Raw genomic sequence first — 25,570 nt, forward strand, 5'->3', positions numbered from 1 at the left:
CTTAAATCTTATAAAAACTTGGAATTATTTTTTAAAGAGAAGCCATTTGACCTAATAGCTCTTTTTAAAAAAGGAATCAGATTTTGTATTGAAACAAATAAGAAGGCAGGAGATGGGTATTTTAGCATAAATATTTTATTACACATTTTTGTACAATTTGAACCTGCACAGAACTCTGGGAATAATTCAGTGCTAGACTAATGAGTATTTTCTAGGATCCAAAGTACCAGCCTCTGTCTATCTTTTTAATACAGTCATGTGCCACATCATGACGTTTTGGTCAATGACAGACCTCATATACATATTAATCCATAAGATTATAATATGGTATTTTTACCATATCGTTTCTATGTTTAGATACACAAATGTTTATTATTGTGTCACAGTTGCCAGTGTTCAGTATAGTCACATGCTGTCCAGGTTTGTAGCCCAGAAGCAATAGGCTGTACTCTACAACATAGATGTGCAGTAGGCTGTGCCATCAAGGTTTGTGTATGTACTCTAAGATGCTTGCACAACCACGAGTCGCCTAATGATGCATTTCTCAGAATGTACCCCTGACATTAAGCAACACATGACTGTAAACCATTTGATTTTCTAAGCCTCGCATGTTTGATGCTGAGGAGGTTTGTAAAATTCTGGTTTTTGTTTCCAGCGGCTGTGGTCTTCTAATAACAATGCAAATCTTCAAATTCAGGTTTTTAGATTCCCTATTTGTTAAATTACTAGCTTCAAATTCTGAGTGTCCTCTTCCCCAGTGGTTCATTAGCATAGGTTGACTGTCACTGTGCCTCACTTCTGAGCTGATGGCCCTTAGTGTTTCACTCTCCCTGTGCTGGCCCAAATCTGCACTCACAGCTGCTATCTAAATGGCTGACAGATCACTGGATCCAGAGGCAGATCTGCTGGGGACCAGCCGGGGAACCTCTGGGCCTCCCTGGTCAGCCATCTGACGGGCACTTCTGTCATCTTAACAGTGCCTTGCAGGTCCACACGAGAGCACCAAAGGACCCAGGGCAGCAGGCAACATCTGCTGGTTAGTGCTGACCTAGTGGCTCCTGCAGGCCAGGCACCCAGGGAGCTGGCTCCGGAGGAGCTGTTGCCCTGGTCCAGGGTGCCTGACAACCCACCTGGCTGGAAGAAGATTTCAGCCCTCCAAGGACTTCCCTGCTGTGCAGCAGGTCCTATGCAAATTAAGTGCAAAGAATGAGATTCAGTAAAGCAAGTTATTAAGCAGAGAAAAGGAGTTGCTGTCTTACCTTTAAAAGCAAGTGTTCCCTGAAGTTTCCTGGGCCCTCCTGATAACCAGAGTTCTTGGGATGGTAACAGGACTCCTGCAGATTTTCCGCAGTGACCCAGGGCCAGGTGCTGGGCAGCTAGGAGTGTGTTTTCAACTATATTTATAAAATGGCTTGTTACTGGATTATCCAGGGTATGCGCCCTGACTCTTAATTCCAGAAGGCCACAAGCATATTATTAGACATGATTAGATAACAAGGCTTATTAGCTCTTTCAGGCATTGTGTTTTATGACTTGCAAAGAGAAAAGCACTGCTTCCCTGATCCTTGCTGTTCTACCGCGTTTCCTTCTAAGTCACCCCTGACATCCTTAAACCTCATTCATGAACACTTCTTGCTTCATAGTTCAAATCTTTACAACCAAACAGATTGCAGTGCAACAAGTTTTAAGTATTTATCTCTGTACAGTGTAAAACCCAAATTAGAAGCCATGGCCAGTATTTTAATTGGGTCAGCAGAGCATAACATGGTGGCCATATTTTGTTATGGCCTCTACCATCAAACACATGTACAGGAGTTTAGTCTTCATTGCTTTAATTCTGAAAGGAAAAAAAAATGATAAATGCCTTTTAGAAGACACCATGTCTACAGAAAATGGTGCTGGCCTGGCCGTCAGGACCTCTGGTGTCAGAACTGGCCTCCCCACTGGTCATGATTCTCGGCAAGCCATTTAACCTCTTAGAGGTCTCTGTTTTTCTGTTTTTCCATCTGTAAAACAAGGATAGTTCTCAGTCATCCCTACTATAGGGATGCTCTGAACTGTGAAGGAAAGGCCTTCTGAGAGAAGGCCGCTATATTGGTCATTTTCATGCTGCTGATATCCAAGACTGGGAAGAAAAATAGGGTTAATTGGACTTACAGTTCCACATGGCTGGGGAGGCCTCAGAATCATGGCAGGAATCGAAAGGCACTTCTTACATGGTGGCAGCAAGAGAAAATGAGGAAGATGCAAAAGCAGAAATCCCTGATAAAACCATCATATCTTGTGAGACTTATTCACTACCATGAGAACAGCATGGGGGAAACCACCCCATGATTCAAATTATCTCCCATCAGGTACCTCCCACAACACGTGGGAATTACAGATGTACAATTCAAGATGAGATATGGGTGGGGACACAGAGCCAAAACATATCACACGCTATATACATTCAGAGTGGCACTTAAAAAGGCAATTCTATAGATGATTCAGGCTGAGCCCACTGCCCAACTCCTGACTCAGTTTCTATAGAGACACCTTGAGGGCTGGGCTGGGCTCTGCTTCTCCTCCCTCAGTTCCATTTTACTCAATTAAACACATATCTATGGATTACCTTCTCTCTTCTATATACTATATGAGAACTGGGGCTTCTGCAGTCAACATTAAATGTTTTTCTTGCCTTTGGGAGACTCTAAGTTCTTCCATTAAAGGATGATGGATGTAAGGAGAGGGTGGTCACAGGGCTTCCCCTAGGGGAGGAACCTCCTGTGGGACCAGGACTCTGGAAGGGTGTTTCTGCAGGGAGGTGAGGGATGGGTCAGCTTTAGACAAGTGAAGGGGGAGGGCATTCCCAGCACAGCCACCAGCAGAAGAGTGGGGCCAAGTGGAACTGAAAGGGATGCAGTGCAGACCAGGATGGACACGACTGGGCTGGAACAGCAGTCAAGAGTTTTAAGCAGAAATAACAAGAGACTACCTGACCAGCTTTGCTGCTTTCAATAAAAAGCCAAAACTGACTCCCCAGGAGCAACCTCCTCCTCTCTTTACACCCACATACCAGGGCCTGGGCCCTTAGCTACCAGACTTCCATAAAAAGGAAGAGAATGATCAGTTGAACTTCAATATATGACAAGACTATGATTGTTCCACTCATGGAACATGGGACATTAAAAATCAGCTTTTCCTTGTTTAAGGGAATAGCTTTCTTTAAGGAAAATTTCTTTGTCAATATGCAATTGACAAGAGGAAAACAACTAAGTTGGAACTTGTTAAGAGGACTTTGACATTACTTTTTTTTTTTTTTTTTTTTTTTTTAGATGGAGTCTTACTCTGTCACCCAGGCTGGAGTGCAGTGGTGCAAGCTCAGCTCACTGTAACCTCAGTTTAAGCGATTCTCCTGCCTCAGCCTCCCAAGTAGCTGGAATTGCAGGCATGCACCACCACACCTGGCTAATTTTTATATTTTTAGTGGAGACAGGGTTTCACCATATTGGCCAGGCTGGCCTCAAACTCATGGCCTCAAGTGATTTGCCCACCTCAGCCTCCCAAGTGCTGGGATTACAGGCGTGAGCCACCGTGCGCAGCCAAGGACATTAACATACTTTAAAAAATAAGTTTTAGATGTATTTTGAATAACAAGTTATAAAGATGATGAAGCTGATCTTGAGAAACCTACCCTTATAACTGCTGACAGACGTATTGCTTGTTTCAGGATAATGAGGTTCCCATGAGAAGAACTGATACCGCAACCTAATATTCTTTGTTGATATTTCCAATCCTCTGCACATCGTTAACACGCCGCATGATACTTGCTGGCAAGCGGACTGTAAGCATGAAAGTCAGGCCTCCCTCCCCACTTTTTTTTGCACACAAATGGTCAGAACTTTTGAAGAGTATGGCATTATACCATATAGCTAATTGCCCTTTCTTTTTTTATTCCATGAACGATGGCATTTTTACCTTGAAATTTAGACACTCTTGAGTCATGTAAAATACTATCCTGTGAGCGTTTGGTGTTTCTGTAGCTGACCTACTTCGTTTTTTCACTATCTAGGCTTCTTGCCCTGTTTCTTCTTTTTCCGTTTTTAGAGTTAGAAGGAACCATATCTAGCTTTATTAATCCAAAGATGGGAAGTAATTGGTTCAGACCGATCAGGTGTTTTGCCTCAGGGAAGGATTCATGCCTGGGACGTGTGCACAGTGAGCTCAGCAGAGATCTCAGCCTTCAGTGAGGATTCCTGAGTTGCACACTGGACTGCTTTTTCACACAGTTGTGGAACTCCCTGGAAATTCCAGCCAGACAAATATTTTTCACCTGGACTGTCTGGAGAATTGAGTCAAAACTACGTTGGCCTAAAATATGCTTCTCTTTGTTAGGATGTTTAAGTAGAATTTTTAATATTTGCATACTATGGTGTCACATATCTTTTTCCAGTTTTCAGAGTAACTTTAGGAAACAATTTCTGAAAAAGATACCAACTTTCTAACATCAACGGCATCCCTCCAAATCTATCTTAGATCCACATACTAGAAAGCCTTGTGAGAGACTATAATTCACATTTGTCTGTCCCCTGCCCTCGATTTTATTTGTTTTCTAAGCTTTTATTTTTGGGGGCATATAAATATTTTTGCAATCTACAATGCCCCTCACCCTTCCAAATGTGCTTTTGCAGGGAAACCCTTAAGAAGTTTTACCTCAGAGCCCAATGCTATCAAAATAGTCCAAATGCATTATAAGAGACACCAAGATGCTAAATAATTTCAAACCACCACTTCCCTTATCCTTCTTCCACGTCATTCTTCCTTTCTTTCCCATGATCCCCTCACCTTTGCTTCCATTTCTCATGTATCTCAGATGGTGTCTCCAGTGCCAATAGTAACTTGCAAAAACAAACAAAAATGTGAAAATTAGCCAATCACCAGAAAAGCAGTGGGGTGTAATGTGTATGGGGCTGCGTTTTGGATACCTTTTCTCTTCTCTACAAGTGAAGTCTCAATTACTGATGTGAACAGTGTTTCTTGTATCAACTTTTGTGAACAAACTCTGCCCTCTGATGGCATTATTTAACAAAACAAATCAGACTTCGCCAATTCCACAAGTCAATTTAGTTTTCACATCTTATTTGTAAATGTTGACTTTTTTATTCTTCTTAGCCAAGTGATCCATCTCAATTCTGTGCCCTTCAAATCTCTTATCATTTGACAGACACTGCAAACTCTGAAGAAAACGCCAAAGTAAAAATCGGTATTAGCAGTTAACACTGTCTCTGCCTCCTTAAACACTGCGCAGAAGTTCCATTTACAAGTGCGAGTTTTCTCTGGGTTTTCCCTATGTGAACCCTGGCTGGGCTCGTCTTCCTAAATCGGCAGTTTCTTCCTCATGTTTCTGCTTTTCCCTCTACGGGGAGTGGATCTCTGCTTCTGCGTGGGCCACCAGCTGTGTTTGTTAGCCCATCAGCGACGAGTATAATCTGGACTTTCCCTCAGCCCACCTCATTTCCTGACTGTTTCCTACTGTTTATTTCATGCCTTGTCAATTCATCTTCCTCTCTGAGCAGGAGCCCTGACCCAACCACCCACCTCCTTCCCCATTTGTCTCATCTTCTCACAGCAAATGTTTCCATCTCTCCTGCCTTAGGACAGACCGGAGAGCAAAGCACAACTGTCTCTTCTGCTTGTGTTTTGTGATGGGCAGTGGCGGGCAGGGGGGGAAGTCTAGTCCTGGGCACAGGAGATGGAAGTGCCCACTACAGGGGGTATGAGGACAGAGGCCAGACCTCCCCACCATGCTGGCCCCCACTGGATGTTCAGGGACTCTTGTTACTGCAAGGGGCTCCAGCAAAGGGCCCTTTAACAGCCAGGTTGGCTGGGCACAGTGGCTCACACCTGTAATCCCAGCACTTTGGGAGGCCAAGGCAGGCAGATCACTTGAGGTCAGGAGTCCGAGACCAGCCTGGCCAACATGGCGAAACCCCATCTCTACTAAAAATACAAAAATTAGCCGGGCATGGTGATGGGTGCCTGTAATCCCAGCTACTTGGGAGACTGTGGCTGGAGAATCGCTTGAACCCGGGAGGCAGATGATGCAGTAAGCTGAGATCACGCCATTGCACTCCAGGCTGGGCAACAAGAGCAAAACTCTGTCTCTAAAATAAATAGCCAGCTCTACCCCTCTCCACCTCAGCCACTCCTCACTCTGCCCCGGAAGGGTCCTATTCTTTTCCATGATGGCCTTTCTCTCACTTCAAAGTGTCTTCCTCTCTTACTGACAAGGATCAAAGCCCTGGGCCTCTGGCCTATGGTACTTTTCACCCTTTAATGTAGATAGCAGCACAAAGGTAACCTCTACTTCCAGGTCAGAGGCTAAAAAGGAGGTAGGCTTTTGGCAGAATGGTGGTTACCAGGGGTGGGAAAAGCAGGAAAAGAGATTTTTATGTTCAATGGGCAGAGTTTCCATTTGTGAACATGAGAACGTTCTGGAGATGGATGGTGGTGATGACTTCACAACAATGTAAATGTTTTAATACTACTGAATTATATACTTTAAAATGATGAAAAGGGCAAATATATATATTACATATATATTATTTTTTAGTAGAATTTCTTAAAAGAACAGGATATACTTTGAAAAACTGATTGCAATCACAGTAATCTCTACTGTAATTGGAGTACAAAACAGTCTTAATTCTCAAGGATAATTCTGGTCTTAATTATTGATTTAATATGTGCAATAATTATTACCTCAGGAAGAATGCCTTCCAAATTTTGATGAAAATATACCTAAAATTTTTACTAGTGCTTTGTGTAGCTATTGAAGAGGTGATTAATATTATCGATGGGTCGATCAATTGATTGAGGTAGCAGTGTGAGACAGATGCTGATGAAAATGCTCAGAATGAGGTGTTTGAAAATGCCTCTCAGAATGAGAACCGTGTAGTTACGGTTCCTAGAGAATTATGCCCAGCTACAGATCGTCATCTTCTCATCAAAAAAATAAGTAAAGTTTAAAAACTATTACACATTTGCAGAGTCCGAAGGAAGCCCAGAGCAGTGATTACAGAGTCGGTGAATAGGATCTGTGAACAAATGTCGAAGAAATTGGTAATGCCTGCTATTTTAGGACTGGCTTAAAAGAGCTTCATAGATGCAGGAGTGATTGTGGTGACTGAAGGACAAAAGAGTGTGTTGTTGAACAAAAAAACAAAATATGGCCTGACTCTTCTACTCTCTAGTGTATGCACTACTTAGAACCTGTGATCAGCCGTAGTCACCACAAATTTTTAGAGCTCCATAAAGATCAAACTAGAGCTGTAGATTATAAAATGAAGGGCAATAAGTCTTAAGATAAAAGCCAAAGGAATTTTTGAAGGAAACAATAAAAAGTTAAAGGAATTAAAATTGAAGTTGAAAAGGCTAAGCGTTGTAAAAGCATAGGAGATGCAAATCCTTTGTGTCAAATGGTTCAAACAAAAGAAAATGTGCATAAAAGGAAAATTTAAATATTGGCTGGGTGTAAGAAAGACTTTTCAACTGACAAAGTGAACTTCACAGGGAGGTTGTGGAATCTTCTCTTAAGGCTTTTAAAAATCAGGCAGGGTTTTTCACTGTATGGGATGACAGGGTACAAACCATTCTCACCCCCAGAATGAAATCATGAGTGAGCAAAAGTTTCAGGTGACCCAGGGACTTTATAAATGGTAGCCAGGAATTCTGACCAGAGTTTTAAAATACTGAGAGGAGAAACTGATAAAGAAGATGGAATGAGGGTAGGGAAATTTGCTTCCCTGCTCAGGCACTAGGACATGTGCTATGCTGTGGTCCCTGGTGGTGGCATGGTGGTATTCTGGCCTCTTCTGTATAACTGACGTGTCACCCCAGATTTTCCCAATTTGGCATAAGCTGTGTATACAGAGGGCTGGCAGCCTGAAACCATTATTGCCTTCTGCAAAGGGGGAGATATATACCAGACACCTCTTTCTCATAGTTAGAAACTTCTAGAGAGAGCCTACTATATTATCTATACTTGACAATACATTCTTAAGCCATCTAAAACTCCCATTTTGGAAAATTATTCTGGAAATCTTGCATTAGGTTGCAGCATGCAAACAAGAGCAAGTCATCCATGCTCATCAAGACTTGCCAGTCCTTACTTCTCTCACCATTGATCAAAGATGGCAGTGGTGAGGCTGAGAGCCATCTCCTGATGGGACACTGTGCATGGATTCATATGATTGGGCAGTTCTGCTAACTAGCACTAGCAATCATTCTTCACATGAACATAGAAGAACAGTTGAGGTTTTTAAAAGCGTGAAGCAATTTTGAGGGTCTAATTATGTGCATATTTGGTATGCAAACCTTGTCTTCCTAGTCCCTAGCTTTATTACTTTAGTTACTGTTTATCATAGATATGAAACTCAATTTAATTTTATAAGGGGGATAAATCTGGGGCGTGTAGTTAGCCGGTGGTTGGCACAGCTAGCTCCTGGGACTCCAGTTAGTTGTTCATCCAGTTACATGAATGTGTATTTCTGAGAACTAACAAGATTCACACTGCAAGGCCAATCTCATCCGTGAGCAGTGTGTGTTCCAATGTGGTAGTATTTAAGGGCTCCAGGGTATCATTCATGTGTCCTGGTGCCTGAAATTCCACTATATCAGAGTTGTTCCTTTGGATTCTTCTCTCTGAAGATTCTTTTTTAAAATGCAGATAAACCAGGAGCAACATTATATGAATTCATACACAGAAAAGGATGGGTGGCTTGTTATGCCTTTCCTCTGACAACAGAGTCCCATGATATGAGAAGAAACATTAACAACTGAGAGGCACACCCTCAGATGTTCATTTCTTCATTTGGTCATCATTTGTTGAGCACCTACTGTGTGCCACACACTGAGCTAGAGGGTGTCGTTCCTGGCTGCAGGAGGCCCACAGTGTGATGGGAGAGGCACACATTTCCACACAGTGCAGGAGAGAGGGCCCGGGGCACAGAGGAGGGAGGCATGGACCCTGGGTTGGGCATTAATTGCTGAAGGATGTGATGTGACTCCAAGCTGGGTTTTGAAAGGTGAATGGAGTCTGCTAGCTCCTGGAGAGAGGCAGGAGCGGGGTCCTGTCAGTTTGTTTTCTCTTAGTTCTTTCTGACCCCTGAGAGAATGTCCAGGCACGTTCCTCAGAATGTCACAAGGTCATAGGGCTAGAGAGCCCTGCAGGCTCCTCAGGAGGTCATCAGAGCATGACCTCTGCCCAGAGACTGGGGCAGTCTCCCCGGACTCCTCAAGACTACTGCTTTCAAGCAATTCAAAGAGAAAAAGAAGGAATTGTTAAGACAAATCCAGCCAATCTCATCACTTTGCCTCAGGAAGACCTTGTTCTTCGGCCAAGATTTAGTGGATTCGTCTAATCCTTTCATGGAAGGAATTAAAATGGAACACCTGGCTGTTTGCTTTGTTTTTATCTGAAGCTGCTTGCCATCACTTGAGGATAATTATGTTGAATATTGTTTCATTCTTGATATCCCACACAAAATTTCCTCAACTCCGGAAATCACTTTTCCATAATTAAGAGCATAGATTCTAGAGCCAGATTGCCTGGACCCATATCCTAGTTCAGCTCCAAGTTATGAACCTTATTCCTGCCTCAGTTTCCCCAAGTGTAAATGAGGATAATTATTTTTTCTACTCTATTGACATGTTATGGGGCTTCAGCAAGCTGGTTGCATGAGGTATTTAGAACAAGGTGAATAGAGAGTGCTCACTGAAGACTGGCTGTTATTCACTCACTTACTGCAGGGCACCTGACCCAGAACTGTTTGAATTACAATGTAGAGGAAGGGCCATCTCACCCAGCAAGGCAGTCAGAACCTACCAATCAACTGAAACATTCACCAAGGGCCAACTGTGTCCCCATGGGTTCTGTTCTAGCCATTGGAAATACTAAATCCAATACAGAGTGGCCCCCATCCTTGAGAAACCTACAGCCTAGTGAGAAAACTATACACCATCTCTTCCTTAACATGCACAATGGTGTGGTTTGTACCGTGCTATACTATGAAATGTCCTCACAGCCCCTCAACAGGTACCTGGAACAGGTATCATCCTCCCCACTTCCTGCATGATAATAAAATGCCTATCGGGAAACCCTGTTTGCTTATTACGTGTCATTGGCACCTTCGCATAGGAGATCATCTTTAAGTAAGTTAACCTAGAGGGGAGGGGAGATGTTGTCTAAGTAGGCCCTGTTTTCCTCCTGCAGTAATGGGTTGTAACGAACTCAATGTTTGTGTTAGGTTTGGAGGAGACCAGCCTGTCTACATCAACATCATTAGAGACCCCGTCAACCGGTTCTTATCTAACTATTTTTTCCGTCGCTTTGGAGACTGGAGAGGGGAACAGAATCACATGATCCGCACCCCCAGCATGAGGCAGGAGGAGCGCTACCTGGTAAGTCAGTCCTGTTGCATGCAAAAGGTGGTCTCCCCATTGCCTGGGGAGTGGCCCCTCCACCAGGGAAGGCTCACTCTTCCCTTCCCAGGCCTTGCCCTTGGTGCCTCCATGGAGCGTGGCGCAGAGGGGGTGCTTCCACAGGAAGGAGGTCTTGGCAAGAGAAACTGGTTCCGGGTGACCCAGATCTTAATGAACATTTCCTCAAATGATCTTCTGATGTTGCTTTGCTGAGTTGTCTTTAGTGCTAGGTTTTGGGTCCCAGAGCGGAAACAGTCTTTCCTAAGGAGTCCTGACTAGCACTGTCGTGCTTAAGAAGAACAAAGATGTTGGGGGATGTCTGTTAGAGGGCAGCAGAGCCCTTTCTCATCCCTCAGCCCATTCAGTTCCCATGACCACTCTGGGAGGGAGGGAGTGTTTTCAGATGAGGACCCTGAGATTCCAAAGGTTGTGGGATTTGCCAGTCACCTCTCAGGTAAGGGCACAACCGCGACCGACTGTTTCCGGGTTTCCTGCCTTCACAGTCTGGGTTCTTTCCACCACAGCGCGATAGAACCCTGTCATTGGACCAGTAATTGCTTTCTCTAGACTTGTTTTGGGACCCTCAGCTCCATAAGGGATGTTAGTCTTGAGTTCAGTAATTATTTCCGCAGCACAGAGGTTGGTAACAGAAATGGAGGGCGGAGTTGCCCGTCTTTCTTTGAGCACTAAAACGAAAGGTACATTTCCCATCCCTTTGTAGAGACACACATGCTGAGGAGCTGACAGCCTGGTGCCCAGGAAGCTGAAATCCTGGTCTCTGTGTCTGAGAGAGCCCTTGGGGTTCACCCGGACCCATCCTGGGCTGTTGTTGGGCACAAGCAGGAAAGAAGGAAGTGTTGAGGATCAGTCAGAGGTGTCGTTCCCAAAGCTGGAAGATCACCCAGAGCCAAGGCCACTGCTGATGCGCCCTCAGCAGCAGCCTTGCCGCTGGAGAAAAGCACCGAATCTCCAGGCCAAGGCCAGGACCGCTGCTTCCTCATCTCATTTTAAAAACGTAATGGAAGCGGATGCTCAGAGGCTGGGAGCATTTGGGGATGATGTCCCCTCAGTGTCACGTTCATGTTTTCAAATCCATGATTAGAGTAGAGAAAACTGAGAAACAGAGAAGTTAGTGTCTCAGTCAGGGCCAGACGACTACACCAGACCCATGGCTTTCCACTCACCTTCAGTATTTGATCAACTACCTAAGACTTCAGTGAAATATTTTGATGTTTTTTTTTATTTTTATTTTCTTCCTTTGATGATATATTTTAAAAGGGGCTTTTCCTCTATTTTTTAGTTTTTGATGGCAAAACCCTAAACTATTTCTTTATAGGTTATGAGACCTGGTGCAGTGGCTCACGCCTGTGATCCCAGCACTTTGGGAGGCTGAGGCAGGTGGATCACTTGAGGTCAGGAGATCGAGACCAGCCTGGCCAACATGGTGAAAACCCGTCTCTATTAATAATACAACAATTAGCTGAGCATGGTGGCACATGCGTGTGATCCCAGTTACTTGGGAGGGTGAGGCAGGAGAATCCCTTGAATCTGGGAGGCAGAGGTTGCAGTGAGCCGAGATTGTGCTACTACACTCCAGCCTAGGTGCTAGAGTGAGACTCCATCTCAAAAATATAAAAAAAAAATAAATAAATAAAAATAATTAAAAATAAATAAAATAAAAAATAAACTATAGGTTATGAATATGACTATATGTTTTTTATTTGGTGAGATATGTATTCAGAGTATAGAACCGCTTACTACAAGAATAATGTCTTCTCTAATTATATTCATTATTTGTTTTGGATCTTGATTAATATATGTTGTTTTAAAAACAGCCTACATTCCATTTAATCCAGATAATTCTTTCATAGTTCTGATTCAATCCTCATGCTAAGAAAGTTAGAACCAGAGGATAGCAGAAAACGCCAAAAAACCAATGATATGGAAACACGTCTTATAAACACTGCTCTTCAAATATTAATGTAAGAGTTGAGAGGAATGCTCTAGCTTTTTCCGCTCTGTCAAGCTTTTGTTGCCATCCTGTAAATCATTTCATATAATGTAGTCTTCACACACACGAATAATAAGCTGCAATCATTAGAGAGAAAGGTGGCAAATGTGAAGGGGAAAAATTATGGTTTGGAATTTCTATTTGTTTGTTTTTGTTTTGAGACAGAGTCTTGCTCTGTTGCCCAGGCTGGAGTGCAGTGGCAAGATCTCTGCTCACTACAACCTCCACCTCCGGGGTTCAAGCGATTCTCCTGCTTCAGCCTACTGAGTAGCTGGGACTACAGGCACTTCCCACTATGCCCAGCTAATGTTTGTATTTTTAGTAGAGGCAGGGTTTCACCATGTTGGCAAGACTGGTCTTGAACTCCTGACCTAAAATGATCCACCTGCCTCGGCCTCCCAAGTGCTGAGATTACAGGTGTGAGTCACCATGCCCAGCCTGGTTTGGAGTTTTTTTTAAAAAAGATCATAAAATATTGAAAATTGGTAGTTGGGGCAAGTGTTATATTTTTGAAGAGCTGGTAACTGCCTTTATTATGTGACTTGAGAGATTGTAGGGAGATTTCCCTGCCTAGAATTCTGCCCTTAGAAATTTGTAGGGGCCCCTTTCCAAATGTAAGCACTGTGTTCGGGAAGGGTCTGTGTCAGATGAGGTCATCAGATCGATCCTTGGCAAGGCCCCAGCAGGAAAGCACTAGGCTCCCCAAAGCAGCACAGGAGAAACTCGGGGGGCTCAGATTCAAGAGAGGAGAGCCTGGTGGTGGCGGGGAGTGGGTGTCCCCTTCATGGTCTGGTTCCAGCCTGACCTGGTTAGAAGGCTGTCTTCTTGTTCAAAGGATAGTTTGTTTATTTGGAAGAAGATGGTCTATTGCCTTTTTTTAATAGCTGAAACTATTAATTCCATCTCCTTGGTCCCATTAGACCCTTGAAATAAAATTGGCCCCTTTCAGAAGAGTCTGTCCTCATTTTGGCAAAGCCTGGGTAGTCAGTTGTTTGACTCAAAAGAGGGTGTTGTTTGTGTCTCAGCGGGGCACAGGCAGCTGTGAGGAGCCCACTGTCCCCTCCTTGCAGGCCACCCCTCCCCTTAGAGGCCCTTCCCTGCACACCACATGCCCACAGGGTCTTGGGTGCTGGCCTGAAATGAGTCTGCTGATTTACCCCGTCGTTCCAGATCTCAGTGCTCCAAAGCCCCTTGCTTTATCCCATTGCCAAAAATCGGGCAGTTCTGCCCCTGGCCCTGAGCCTTACAGAGCTGCTTAGCATACAGCTGGGAGCGGCCAGCGCCTGCCTCCGAGCCTGCTCTGAGGATGAAATAATATCATCTTGTGAGGCAGGGTGGTTTGGAAGAAAATGGAAAGGGTAAAGGAATCCTGGGATTTGCAGGAACCCCAAAGAAGATAAAGACTCTCTCAATTTACAGGTGTGGGAACGGGCCTGGGATTCGGGGTGGGGTAAAGTCCCTCCTAGGAGGAGAAGCCAGACCTCCTGATTCCACTTCGGTGGTGTTTGCCCACTCAGACCTTACGTTTTACTTCCTGAAGGGTAAAGCGAGAAGAGGACTGGGCCAAGTCCCATGCTTTTGAAGCAGAATCATTTGATGTAACATTGTCTCTCCATCTTTACGAAGACATCGCTGTTACAGCAATTTGTTTTCAAATATTCAAGCGTCTTATAACTATACCTTATTTTCTGGAAACAACTAGCTTTTCTCAAACTTTCTATTTCTTTCCAAACTCTTCTTCCTTTGCATTTCCTGGAAAATCATTTTTAAATAAATTAGTGCTTGCATAGATGCAAGTTCAACTTCCAGCAGCCATACTGTGAAAAGACAGTTGTCTTAGGCTCATTTCTTTTTGTCCGGAGCTGGAAACTCCCCAGTGTGAAGGTGGCTGCCTCCTTTTTGGGGATGAGGGTCCTCTGAACCCAGGCACACTTGGACACATCCCAGCACCTGAGACTCTTCTCCAGCTCATGTCCGGCCTCCTTTATTTCCAGGGCAGGGAAATACCTGGCATACAGACCATATTTAAAGAAAGAATAAATGATGGAAAAGCTTTTTCTAATGAAGAGCAACTGTTGTCATCTCCAGATGAAGGAGAGCATCTTATTCCTGCTGGAGCCACTCCCTTTTCCAATCTTGGAGTTTCCATGAAAGTGGATTTCTTATTCTGTCATTTTCACCCTGCTGGTGAAAGTTCTCAAAAATGTCACATTGGGCTCCTGCCCTAACCACTATTGCCACTTCACTAGGCCATCCTCCATTTGAAGAATAGGAAGAGAAGGGAGAAAATCTTCCCAGAGAGAACACTCCCCCTGTAACACTGTTTATTCGGCTTGGCTGTAAAGTGTGGAAAGTAATGCATGTTTAAAAGAAAAGATGTGTAATTTACAGCTTCTTAATTCATAAAGAATTCAGTGAATCATGTTGGCCCTGTTGGATTCTGGAGAAGTCTGAAAATTGGCCAGAGTCAGCAAAGGTTTTTAGAAAGCTATGCATTTTAATCTACTTGAAAGCTTTGGACTCCAAACGTCCTTTAACTTTGAAAGTATACATATGAAACACTGGTGTGTGGAAATTTCCACTTGGTCCCAACCAGCTGAGACTGTCCTGTGAGTGAAAGAAACCTTAGGCATTGCCTTTATTCCTAAGGCATTGTTTTTCTTAAATAAGTAAAATGAAGAAGGGCTTTGGATTGTCTGCTTTTTTTTTTTTCTTTTTTTTTTTTTTTTTTTTGAGACGGAGTCTCACTCTGTCGCCCAGACTGGAGTGCAGTGGCCGGATCTCAGCTCGCTGCAAGCTCCGCCTCCTGGGTTCACGCCATTCTCCTGCCTCAGCCTCCCACGTAGCTGGGACTACAGGCGCCCGCCACATCACCCGGCTAGTTTTTTGTATTTTTTAGTAGAGACGGGGTTTCACCGTGTTAGCCAGGATGGTCTCAATCTCCTGACCTCGTGATCCGCCCGCCTCGGCCTCCCAAAGTGCTGGGATTACAGGCTTGAGCCACAGCGCCCGGCTGGATTGTCTGCTTTTTAAGTGTTTCAGTAAATATCTATGTTTTCCAAATCCGTAAAGATAAGAAAATTACGCTCTTCAGCTAGTTCAGATTTAGCTTCCAATTGCAGGCTGAGCCAGGGGCCTAAGATAAGGTGTATTTATATTCCCTTCTCAGCTGCCTTAGCTGGGAGACTTGGCCTGGGATTTAACCTCTGTGAACCTTGCTTGTCTCATCTGTACAATGGGACCATATTACCTACTTTGCCTGCATTACAGGGTTGTTGGGAGAGTCAATTGAGCATTCTACACAGAAGTGCTTTGGAAGCTAAAACTTTCCAGAACACGTTTCAGTATTGATGCTCCCACCCCCTTGTCTCCGTTACTGGCTCCACATGACCTAAAGGGGCCATTTTTCCTACAGACCTGGAGCTCCTCTGCTCAGGGAGTCCACAGGGGCTGCTGTTTTCCTGGGGCTCAGGACATACTGGGTCCTGAACCCTCAGGTCTGCTTCTGCTGTGGTCTCAAATTGCCTTACTAGACTCCTTCCCCTGGGAACCTGTTTCTAAGGAAACTGCTTCTCTTTGTGTTCCCAACAGCTGGAGATGTGTTTTGATCCCAGCCTGCTGGCACACATTTGTCCTGTGTTTATTTACATGGAAACCTAAGCTCCTGTAGGCCCTGGGTTGGAAAGTCATATACACGCGTACTCTCCCCCTCCAAGGAGTAACGAGAAAGGCACGCCAGAGCTGAATGCTCCGCCAGGCTGATGCAAGCCATCCAGGAGCACGGAGGACCAGGAAGCCCTAGCTTCAGAGATACACTGTGAAATACATTTGTCCTGGGTGTATCTAAAGCAGGAGTCATGGGTGTTTTTAGGACCAAAGGCCACTTCTGGGAGTTAGCAAGACCTGAGGGTATCCCTGGGAGTTTCAGGCAAACAGAAAACAAGATGGGTAAAGGAAGGGGCAAGGGAGGAGAGGAGGGACCAACAGATGAATTTTGGAGCTAGAATAGAATGCTACTCCCTGCTCCCTGTGCTACCACCAAACGGCAGCCACGTGTGTGGTGTGTAGCAGGTTAGCATGCTTTGCCTCATGTTAGGGCATCCGCCCTCACAGCCTCCCCTGGTGTAGGTATGAGCACTCCTCATTCCCCTCTTATGAACCAGGATGGCAATCCCAGAGAAGTTGAGTGGTGGTTAAGATCAAAACACAAATAAGGGGAGCTTGCATGAGGCTACCCAGGTTACAAGGGGCTTACGATTCACTCAGGTTGCCTCTGGTAACAGGAGCCGGGGGCAGGAGAACTGTGGGAATGAAGACAAAAGGATTGCAGGCCAGTGAAGACCAGGAAATTAATGCCAGGCAGAGCCAGGCCCCATGGGAAGCACGTAAACCACAGCACAGCTAAGCCGCATGGAAACTAGAAATTGTTGAGACTTAGAGCCACTTCCAGCACTCAAGTGTCAGTGCCCAGGCTGCCCAGGGGTTCTCAGTTCTCTTCAGCCATCTTCAAAGATACCAACAGTGGATTGAGCACCTCTTATGCTTCACACCTCTCCTTCTACCATCTCATTTCTCTAGCCCGCTGGAAAGGGTTTTCCACTTCTAAGGACTTATGTCATTAGATTGGGCTCACCCGGATAATCTGGCGTAGTGTCCCCTCTCAAGGTCTGTAACCTTATTCACATTCGCAAAGTCCCTTTTGCCATACAAGGTAACATATTCACAGGTCCCAGGGATTAGGATATAGACACCTTCGGGGTCCATTATTTTGCCTACCACAGTGTCACCAAGGACTACTTAGCAGGGGGCAGAGGGGACTGTGGAGGGGACGTGGGTGTGACAGGCGTTCTGACACTTGGCTATGCCACTTATAAGTGTTTGCCACTGTGCATTCTACTATGCAGTGGCACCAAACCATGGCTTTCCTGACCCTGGTCTGCAAAACCAAGTGGCCAGTCATACATTTTGTTTTTTCTTCTACTAGTGACTCATGCACCCGTCCATCTGTCATTCATTCATTCACTCAGTAAACATTGATTTAGTACTTTAGGTGTAGTAGGAGCTATGGTAGGAACTGGAAATAAAATGTTGAGCTAAAATAGACACTGTCAGTCCTCACGGAGCTCACAGACTGCCAGGGAGACAGGCATTCATCCCAAAACCACACAAATGTATGTGAAATAGTTGCTGCATCACATCCTACATGTAGGATGTAGGCTGCATCCTACAATGCAGAGAGACATGGTGCTGTCCGGGCATTGTGTGGGGCAGTTGGCAAGTCTGGAAGTCAGAGCAGTGTTGGTTGAGCTATATCTGAAGGGAAAGAGAAGAAGGAAGAACCCCTAGGCACAGGGAACATACAAAGCCCTGTGGCAGAAGGGAACACAGTGAGCACGGAGGAGGAACCAGGGAATATGAAGCAGGGTGAGCTGAGGGAGAAAGGAAAGAGCTGAGTCCAGTGATGTGGGCAGGCAGGTGGTAGGCCCCACAGAGCCTCCCGGACCCTGTTAAAGATCCCTGGGGAGGCACTAAAGGACTTAAAGCAAAAGGCATGTTTACAGGACATCCTGAATCTTTTACATTTTGTTGGGGGAATCACTTTCGCGAAGGGCTTCAAGTCAATGTGGATAGACCAGCTAGACAGATCAGAGGCTACTGCAGTGATCCAAGTGCAAGATAAACCAAGGAGCAAGTTTTTATGGCACATCAACCACGTGCAAGGAGCAGCTCCAGGTGGGGTCAGGGGCGGCAATCAGGGAGCAATTACAAAGACGTTGAAGACTCCTCGCTGTGCTTCCAGTTGCTTGCCGCCTAGTTAGCAACAGAAGACCCAAACTTGAAAAGCTTAATACCAACAAGGAGAGAGTTGTTAATAGTAGCTCAGTGCAGCCGTACAGGACTTGTCATTGGCTGGGATGTGTTAAATTAGCAATTTGAAAAATCCAGGGAGGAACGAAACCACCAAGAGTTGTGGTTGTTGGGAGCGGCTTCCCAGGAAAGGAGAGACGAACAGAGGAGAGGTGGGTGCTGTCTTTAGCAGTAGAAGCAGATGCAGCAGAAGTAAGGCTCTGGGGACAGCAGGAGGGGACTGTTCCAAGTGAAATGACATTTTAGAAAGTGTGTAAAAGCCTGAGAGCAAGATGCTCACTCTATGGTGAACCGCCTATTTGGCAGGAGCAGAGGGCTTAGGGAGGTGAGGAGCTTGGGTACAGTAAAGTGTTTCTCCAGATGTCCCAGTAGTGGGGGAAGGAACGCTGCTCTGATGGCTGCCAAGGCAGGTTTGCCTGACCTGTCTCCATACAAGGTCCCATCAGGAGCACGCACCGCAAGGGCCGCCAGAGCACAGCCAGGTGCATCCGCCGGCCACCTGTCAGCTGAGCTCATCTGCTATGAGCCCCGCCCCTCGCTGTGAGTCAGCGGAGCTGCTGCAGCTGTATCCCGCCGCTGGCGCTCAGCGCTGAGCCCCTACTGGGGCCGGTGGCTAACATTTACTAAGGCGGTGGTTCTCAGCCTCGGCCACTTGTGGAGGCTTTGAAAACTACTGATGCCTGGGTCACACACCCGAAAGTTCTGGTTTAATTGGTCTAGGGTGCAGCCTGGGCTTTGGGATTTTTTTTTTTTTAAGCTTCAGAAGTGATGCCAACGTGTAGCCGAGGTTGAGAACTACTGAGGAATTAACAACACATCCGTTCCTGACTGCCTTAGCAGGAGCTGTTTTTACCGGGAGAAGCACCCCCTGAATGCCTTATAGAAGCTTACCTTCTTATCCTCTACCCATTTGGAAAAACCTGTATTTGCTCTCCCCTTAGACATTTTTATTTGTTAGGCTTTTCATTGGCATAAGCAAATAAATGTCATTGAAGAGGTTTGATGGCATAGTGCAATATTATTTGTTGTATTTAGGAATATTCTATATATGTCTTAAGTCAGACTTTCTTCTAAAGTTGAAGTAAATAATATTTATTATCCAGAAACCAAAGTGTGCGTTATACTATACATTTCGGATCTCACTTTAGGAAGCCATGCTTCAGACAGTAAAACAGAATGAGCACTTTGATGAATAAAGTATTTTAGCATATGGACATCTTTTTATTTAGGTTGACAAGGCACTTGGAGTCCATTGCCATCTCTTCAAAGAGACATGTGACATTCTTTAAATGCAGGCCAATTCATACAATGACATGCAAATGCTAAATTAAAAGATGTCGGTGAGTAGAACTACATTTTAAACGCAGTCAGGAAATGTTCTCTGAATGCAGTCAATGGGCTTGCTATCGAAAGAAGCTATGGGATGAAGTTTTACATAAAGCAAAAAACTAATGGCTGCATTTAACTTTGCTAAATTTTTGAATTTTATACTCTACATTTATTTTTGCAGAAGTTGGCATGCCTCTATAGTTGCCCTCGATTGCTTTGCCATTTGTAATATTTTTTCTCTGCCCAGCTGTTTTACATACACAGTATAAATTCCCCCAAAGGCAATGACCTCCAAACGTGTTCTTAAAAATATTTTGCAAAGTCTGAAGACAGGAAAAGTAAGTGTAAAACATCTAAGAGATTTGTTGGAATCTCAGCTTGAATTCTAATTGCTAGCACTTGTGAAAATGTCAATATTAACATGAAATAGCTGGCAGTTTTTCTAATAAATGTAAATTGAATTAGATAGTGTGTAATTGGAAAAATACTTACTTCACTCAGGCTTCTCAAAACAAGACTCAGGATTTGTTAGCTGCGGCAGCCTTGCCCTCTAATGGCTGGAAGTTGAAGGACAAGACTAAAATACTTTTGACTATAAGGAGGATAGAAACTAAGAAGAGGGAATGTCTGACCATTTATCACCATATTGAGGGCTTCTTCTCAAAGCATGGGGCATGATGTTGATGTTAGCGTGAGCTTATTAAAAGGAGGTGGGTAGGTGGGGAGCCAAGGCCATGCTAAGTATCTTGGAGCTTCAGAATAAGCTTGGATAGAAACAGGTTTTATAGATGCCTAATCTCCTGAAATGCAGTTGAAAGTTCAAACTTGCCTTATAATATTAAAAAAATAAATAAATGCCTGAACAAGTTATACAGTAAATAATCTTGCCTGGACATTGTGATGGTCTGGTTTATAGTCATTGAGATTTGCTAAGCACATGTAACAAACAATTTTTGTTCCCTTTTCTAATTGACCAATGAGTGTTTCAGACATAGTAGAAATGATAGCAGTAAAAGTGGTTTGGCAGGAATTTCATAAGAAGTTTGATTTTATCCCATGTGCTTTCTGGGAAAGCAGCCAGGAATGAATGGAACAGGTGGGAGCTTAACCAGCTACAAAATCACACAGCCTCTAGAACAAACCACTTTTTCTCTGACCCTAAACCCATGCAGATATTCACAGTTGAATGAAAGAATTTTAACCAAAGCTTACTCAATTTCATGACAAGCAAAGTTTTTAAAACACCAATCTGCAAGAAGCCCCAGCCGCCTAATGGGTAAGACATTGGCTCCTAAAAAATGACTCTTCACTTCATATTACAAAGTAAAAACGCAATGGAATTGTATCAACATTCAGCTAAAAGTTTGCATATGCATCTTCCTTTGCATTAAAGGTGAAATAACACTGGTGTGACTTTTATAGTAAGATAGCTGTCCCGTTACCACCTGCAGAGCATTATTCACTCACTTCTGGGTTTTGTAATTAACTAACCACTTGGATAAGACTTGTAGAAAGAGTCAGCAGATGTGTAAGACAAAGTTATAAAATTCAACAATTAAAAAGGAAACTTTTATTACAAATGTCAGGAATAATCGATGGCATTCTATGTCTCACCACTATTAGTAAAAACCCTGTGAGATCAAGACAAGGGACCTAAACCAAGGCAATAAGATTAGCCAAAACCAGTCTTGATGACTGTTCATCTTTATTTCTCTTGGTAACTATTACTCAGGTATTTATTTTTTACATTCTCATACATTGCTTTTTAAACCCTTCAAATTATTTCATGTCTGTGAGTCTTATGTTCTGAACTAAAATGTAACTTGATAATAGAATATCATCTTGTCTCAGTACCCATCACAGTTCCCTGTTAAACACCCAATAACAGATGCGAGGATGTGTGGAGCTCCAACGATGTTTGCCTCTTTTGCCTACTTGCATGTGCAATTTCAGCATATTCTGAACACCTGTAGTATGCCAGACACTGTCAACCTGTCTCCAGATCATCTTCCAATCCATGATCAAAGTGTCCAGTGTGTCTGTCTGACTTTGTCATTGCCTTGCTTAAAACACTCCTATGTATTTCTGATCTTTAAATGTAATATTAGCTATCATCATTATTATTATTATATTATTTAATCAAAGAGCATCACAATTGCATGTGAATCTACACTTATCTCAATAAAATTTCAGTTAGAAAAAAAAGCATCATGCACCAATAGAAAAAAGATAGGTTTATCAATAAATGGTGTAGGAAAATTTAGATCGTTAAGGAACCCAACATACATCAAATAAATTCAGATGGATTAAAAAGGTAAAATGTGAGAAATCAGAAGGATGTGTATCTGAGCTGTGGAGGCTATGAGTTGTCTATCCTGTGGAAGGAGATGTGACTGAGCTAGAGGATGGCAAAGCACACAGGCAATGGAAGAAATCACAAAAGAAATGAATTTTAGATTTGTCTTTAGATAAATTAACAGTTTATTTCACAAAAAGGCATTATAGACAACGTTAACAGGCAAATCAAATGGAGACAACATTTACAAATATGACAAAGAATTTATTCTTAAAGATATTAAGATATAAGAAGTCTTATAAATCAGTAAAATAGACTAATTTCCAATTGAAAAATTACAAGTAAAATTCCAGATAATCTAAAAAATGCTCAGCCTCATCTATAATTTTTAAATTGCAAATTGAAGCAATACATCACTTTTAAGGTATTAAACTGGCAGAGACTTCAGAAATTATAAGTAGTGATGTGCTCAAAAATGTTTAACAACTGCCTCTGGTGGGGGTGGGGGGTTGTTTTGTAACTTTGCCAATTTCTGTGGTGTAAATACTTCTCACTGTGGTGATTTCAAACTATGAACATGATATCACTGAATACAGCAGAGTTGATAGATGGGCATTTGCCTCTTATAAGCTGTTACTATCTGGCTCCAGCACATTCCCAATTCACAGTCAGTGCTGTCAAGGGTACATCAGAATGGACATGGCCGTATACTTCTGGTATCAGGATTCTGGGAGCATGGTCCATCTTATGCATCATTCACTTCCTCCGCCCCTCACCTGCACACCATGTCATCATACGTTTTCATCTTTGCCAGCCTGAGAGATGAGAAATGATGTGTCAGTAGGATAAGTTGCATTTCTCTCTTTATGAGTGAAGTTGAGCATCTTCCCACATGTTTAAGAGGCATTTGTATTTTCCTTTCTCATCTTATCATTGCCCATTTTGCTAACATTCTGATTTCTAGAAACTTTTCAGAAAATTACAGACATTTGCCCATTATTTATGATATGAATTGCAAGTATTGTTTTCCTAGTTAGTAATCTCTTTTAACTTTCTTTGTGATTTTTTACATGCATAATTTTATTTCTTTGTGGTCAAATTTATCAACCTTTTTCTTTTTATGGCTTCTGAGTTTTGTGTTACACTCAGAAGGATGTTATTAACTCTGAAACTATAAAAAAATTCTCCATGGTGTCTTCTAGAGTTCTATTGTTATTCATGTTAAATTATAATATTTAATACTTCTGAAATTTATTCTGGTGTCAGATATAACATATCAATGTAGTTTCTTTTTTTTTCAGATGGCTAACAAATTATCCCAACATTTATAGAATAATTCATCTTTTCCTCATTAAAATATCACCTTTATTATATAATAAATTCTTGGTTTTAGAGGGATCTGTTTTTTCTTTTGCCTTTTATTTTGTTCCATGAATGTGTGTCTTTATATACAGAACACTATTCTATATATTTATATATATACACACTGTTGTAACCTATTATATAATTACATAATACATATTTTTATTATGTAATATGCGATAGTGTAATTATATAATGTAGAATAACTATTGTATACCTACATTTTATTATCTGGCAGGGTCCAGTCTCTCCTCTTTACTCGACTTTTCCCCCAGTTGTCCTAGGTCTTTGTCTTTGCTCATTTTTCCTTAGGAACTTTAAAATCAGCTTGTTCAGGGCCGGGCGCGGTGGCTCACGCCTGCAATTCCAGCACTTTGGGAGGCTGAGGCGGGCGGATCACAAGGTCAGGAGATCGAGACCATCCTGGCTAACATGGTGAAACCCCGTCTCTACTAAAAATACAAAAAATTAGCTGGGCTTGGTGGCGGGCACCTGTAGTCCCAGCTACTCGGGAGGCTGAGGCAGGAGAATGGTGTAAACCTGGGAGGCAGAGCTTGCAGTGAGCCGAGATCCGGCCACTATACTCCAGCCTGGGTGATAGAGTGAGATTCCGTCTCAAAAAAAAAAAAAAGAAAAAAAAATCAGCTTGTTCAGATGCCCCCTACCCCCACCCCATGTTCATACCCAGAAAGCCCTATGTGTTGGGTTTACTTTGAGCTTTACATTAAGATAGGGAGGAATGACATCTGTATGTGGAGTCTTATTATTTAAGAATGTATTTTGCCTTTCCATTTGCTCAGAACTTCTGTTATATCTCTCCAGAGTTTTAAAGTTTTCTTCATTTAATCTTGCACAGTTCTTAAGTTGATTTCTAGATATTTGGTTTGTTGTTGTTGCAATTTTGCACATTATTGCTGTTACTAATTTCTATATATTGTCTTTAACTCAGTCACCTTAGTGAATGAATTCTATGTTTTTGAAGAAATTTTCACAGATTCTTTTCAGTTTACCAAATAAAATTATATCCCCAATTGATAATTTTATCTTTCTTTTTTCTAGTTTTTATAACTCTTATCCATTTGTTTTTGTTGTATCTCTAGAACAGTGTTAAATATAATGTTGATAAAAATGACCCAGCAATCCCATTACTGGGTATATACCCAAAGGATTGTAAGTCACATATATTTTATAGTATATAGTCTTTATGTATGCTATAAGGACACACGCACATGTATGTTTATTGCAACATTGTTTACAATAGCAAAGACTTAGACCTAACCCAAATGCCCATCCATGACAGACTGGATAAAGAAAATGTGGCACATATACACCATCGAATACTATGCAGCCATATAAAATAATGAGTTCATATCCTTTGCAGGGACATGGATGAAGCTGGAAACCGTCATCCTCAGCAAACTAACACAGGAACAGAAAACCAAACACCGCATGTTCTCACTCATAAGTGGGAGTTGAACAATGAGAACACATGGACACAGGGAGGGGAACATCACACACTGGGGCCTATCAGGGGATGCGGGGAAAGGGTAGGGAGAGCATTAGGACAAATACCTAATGCATGTGGGGCTTAAAACCTAGATGACAGGTTGATGGGTGCAGCAAACCACCATGGGACATGTATACCTATGTAACAAACCTGCACGTTCAGCGTATGTATTCCAGATCTTAAAGTAAAATTTTTTTAAAAATTGGTTTCTCATAGAAGTCAGATAATTGAAGTAAAAGTTAAATTGCTAATTGCCAAATTTCGTTCATTTCTACTTTTATTCTGCTAGAGTATGATGTCTAGGATCCAGATCCTTTGGGATTTCATTTCAGGGAGAATATAAGCAGCATCAGTCTCAACAACTAGTAATAGAAAAGCCTAAGGAAAAAGACAAAGACTATCACATTAACACCTCTCGGCCCCACATCCACCTGTCACCTACATGTCCTTTTTGATACCCCACCACTTCCAGAGTGGCTTCATTCTCAGCCGCCTGTGTCTCCAGAGTAAATTCAAGTGTGTCCTTTCTTGAGGTCTCTGGACTAGATATTGTCTTGTGTCCTTTCCCATGGGTGTGGTTTCTCTGGCAGTCAGTTCCTCAGTGACCACATTTAACAAATTGTCATAAATGCAGGCTAGAACCATAATTCACAGTTCTGCAATACAAAGGAAAGATGAAAAACAACTGGAGGCTTAAAGTCATGTGAGGTACCCGTTTTGCTTTGCTTTAATTATGACA

General features: G+C 42.9%; 1 protein-coding gene across 1 annotated transcript in view; it reads left to right on the forward strand.

Annotated features, from left to right (window-relative positions):
* Positions 1-25,570, forward strand: part of UST (uronyl 2-sulfotransferase) — a 322,653-nt gene that overhangs the window by 203,959 nt on the left and 93,124 nt on the right. The window contains exon 5 of the mRNA XM_030929285.1: positions 10,284-10,437. Coding sequence (XP_030785145.1) covers positions 10,284-10,437 — 154 coding nt within the window. The remainder of the gene's footprint in view (positions 1-10,283; positions 10,438-25,570) is intronic.

This window comes from Rhinopithecus roxellana, chromosome 4, assembly GCF_007565055.1.
Source record: "Rhinopithecus roxellana isolate Shanxi Qingling chromosome 4, ASM756505v1, whole genome shotgun sequence".
NCBI classification, from domain to species: Eukaryota; Metazoa; Chordata; class Mammalia; order Primates; family Cercopithecidae; genus Rhinopithecus; species Rhinopithecus roxellana.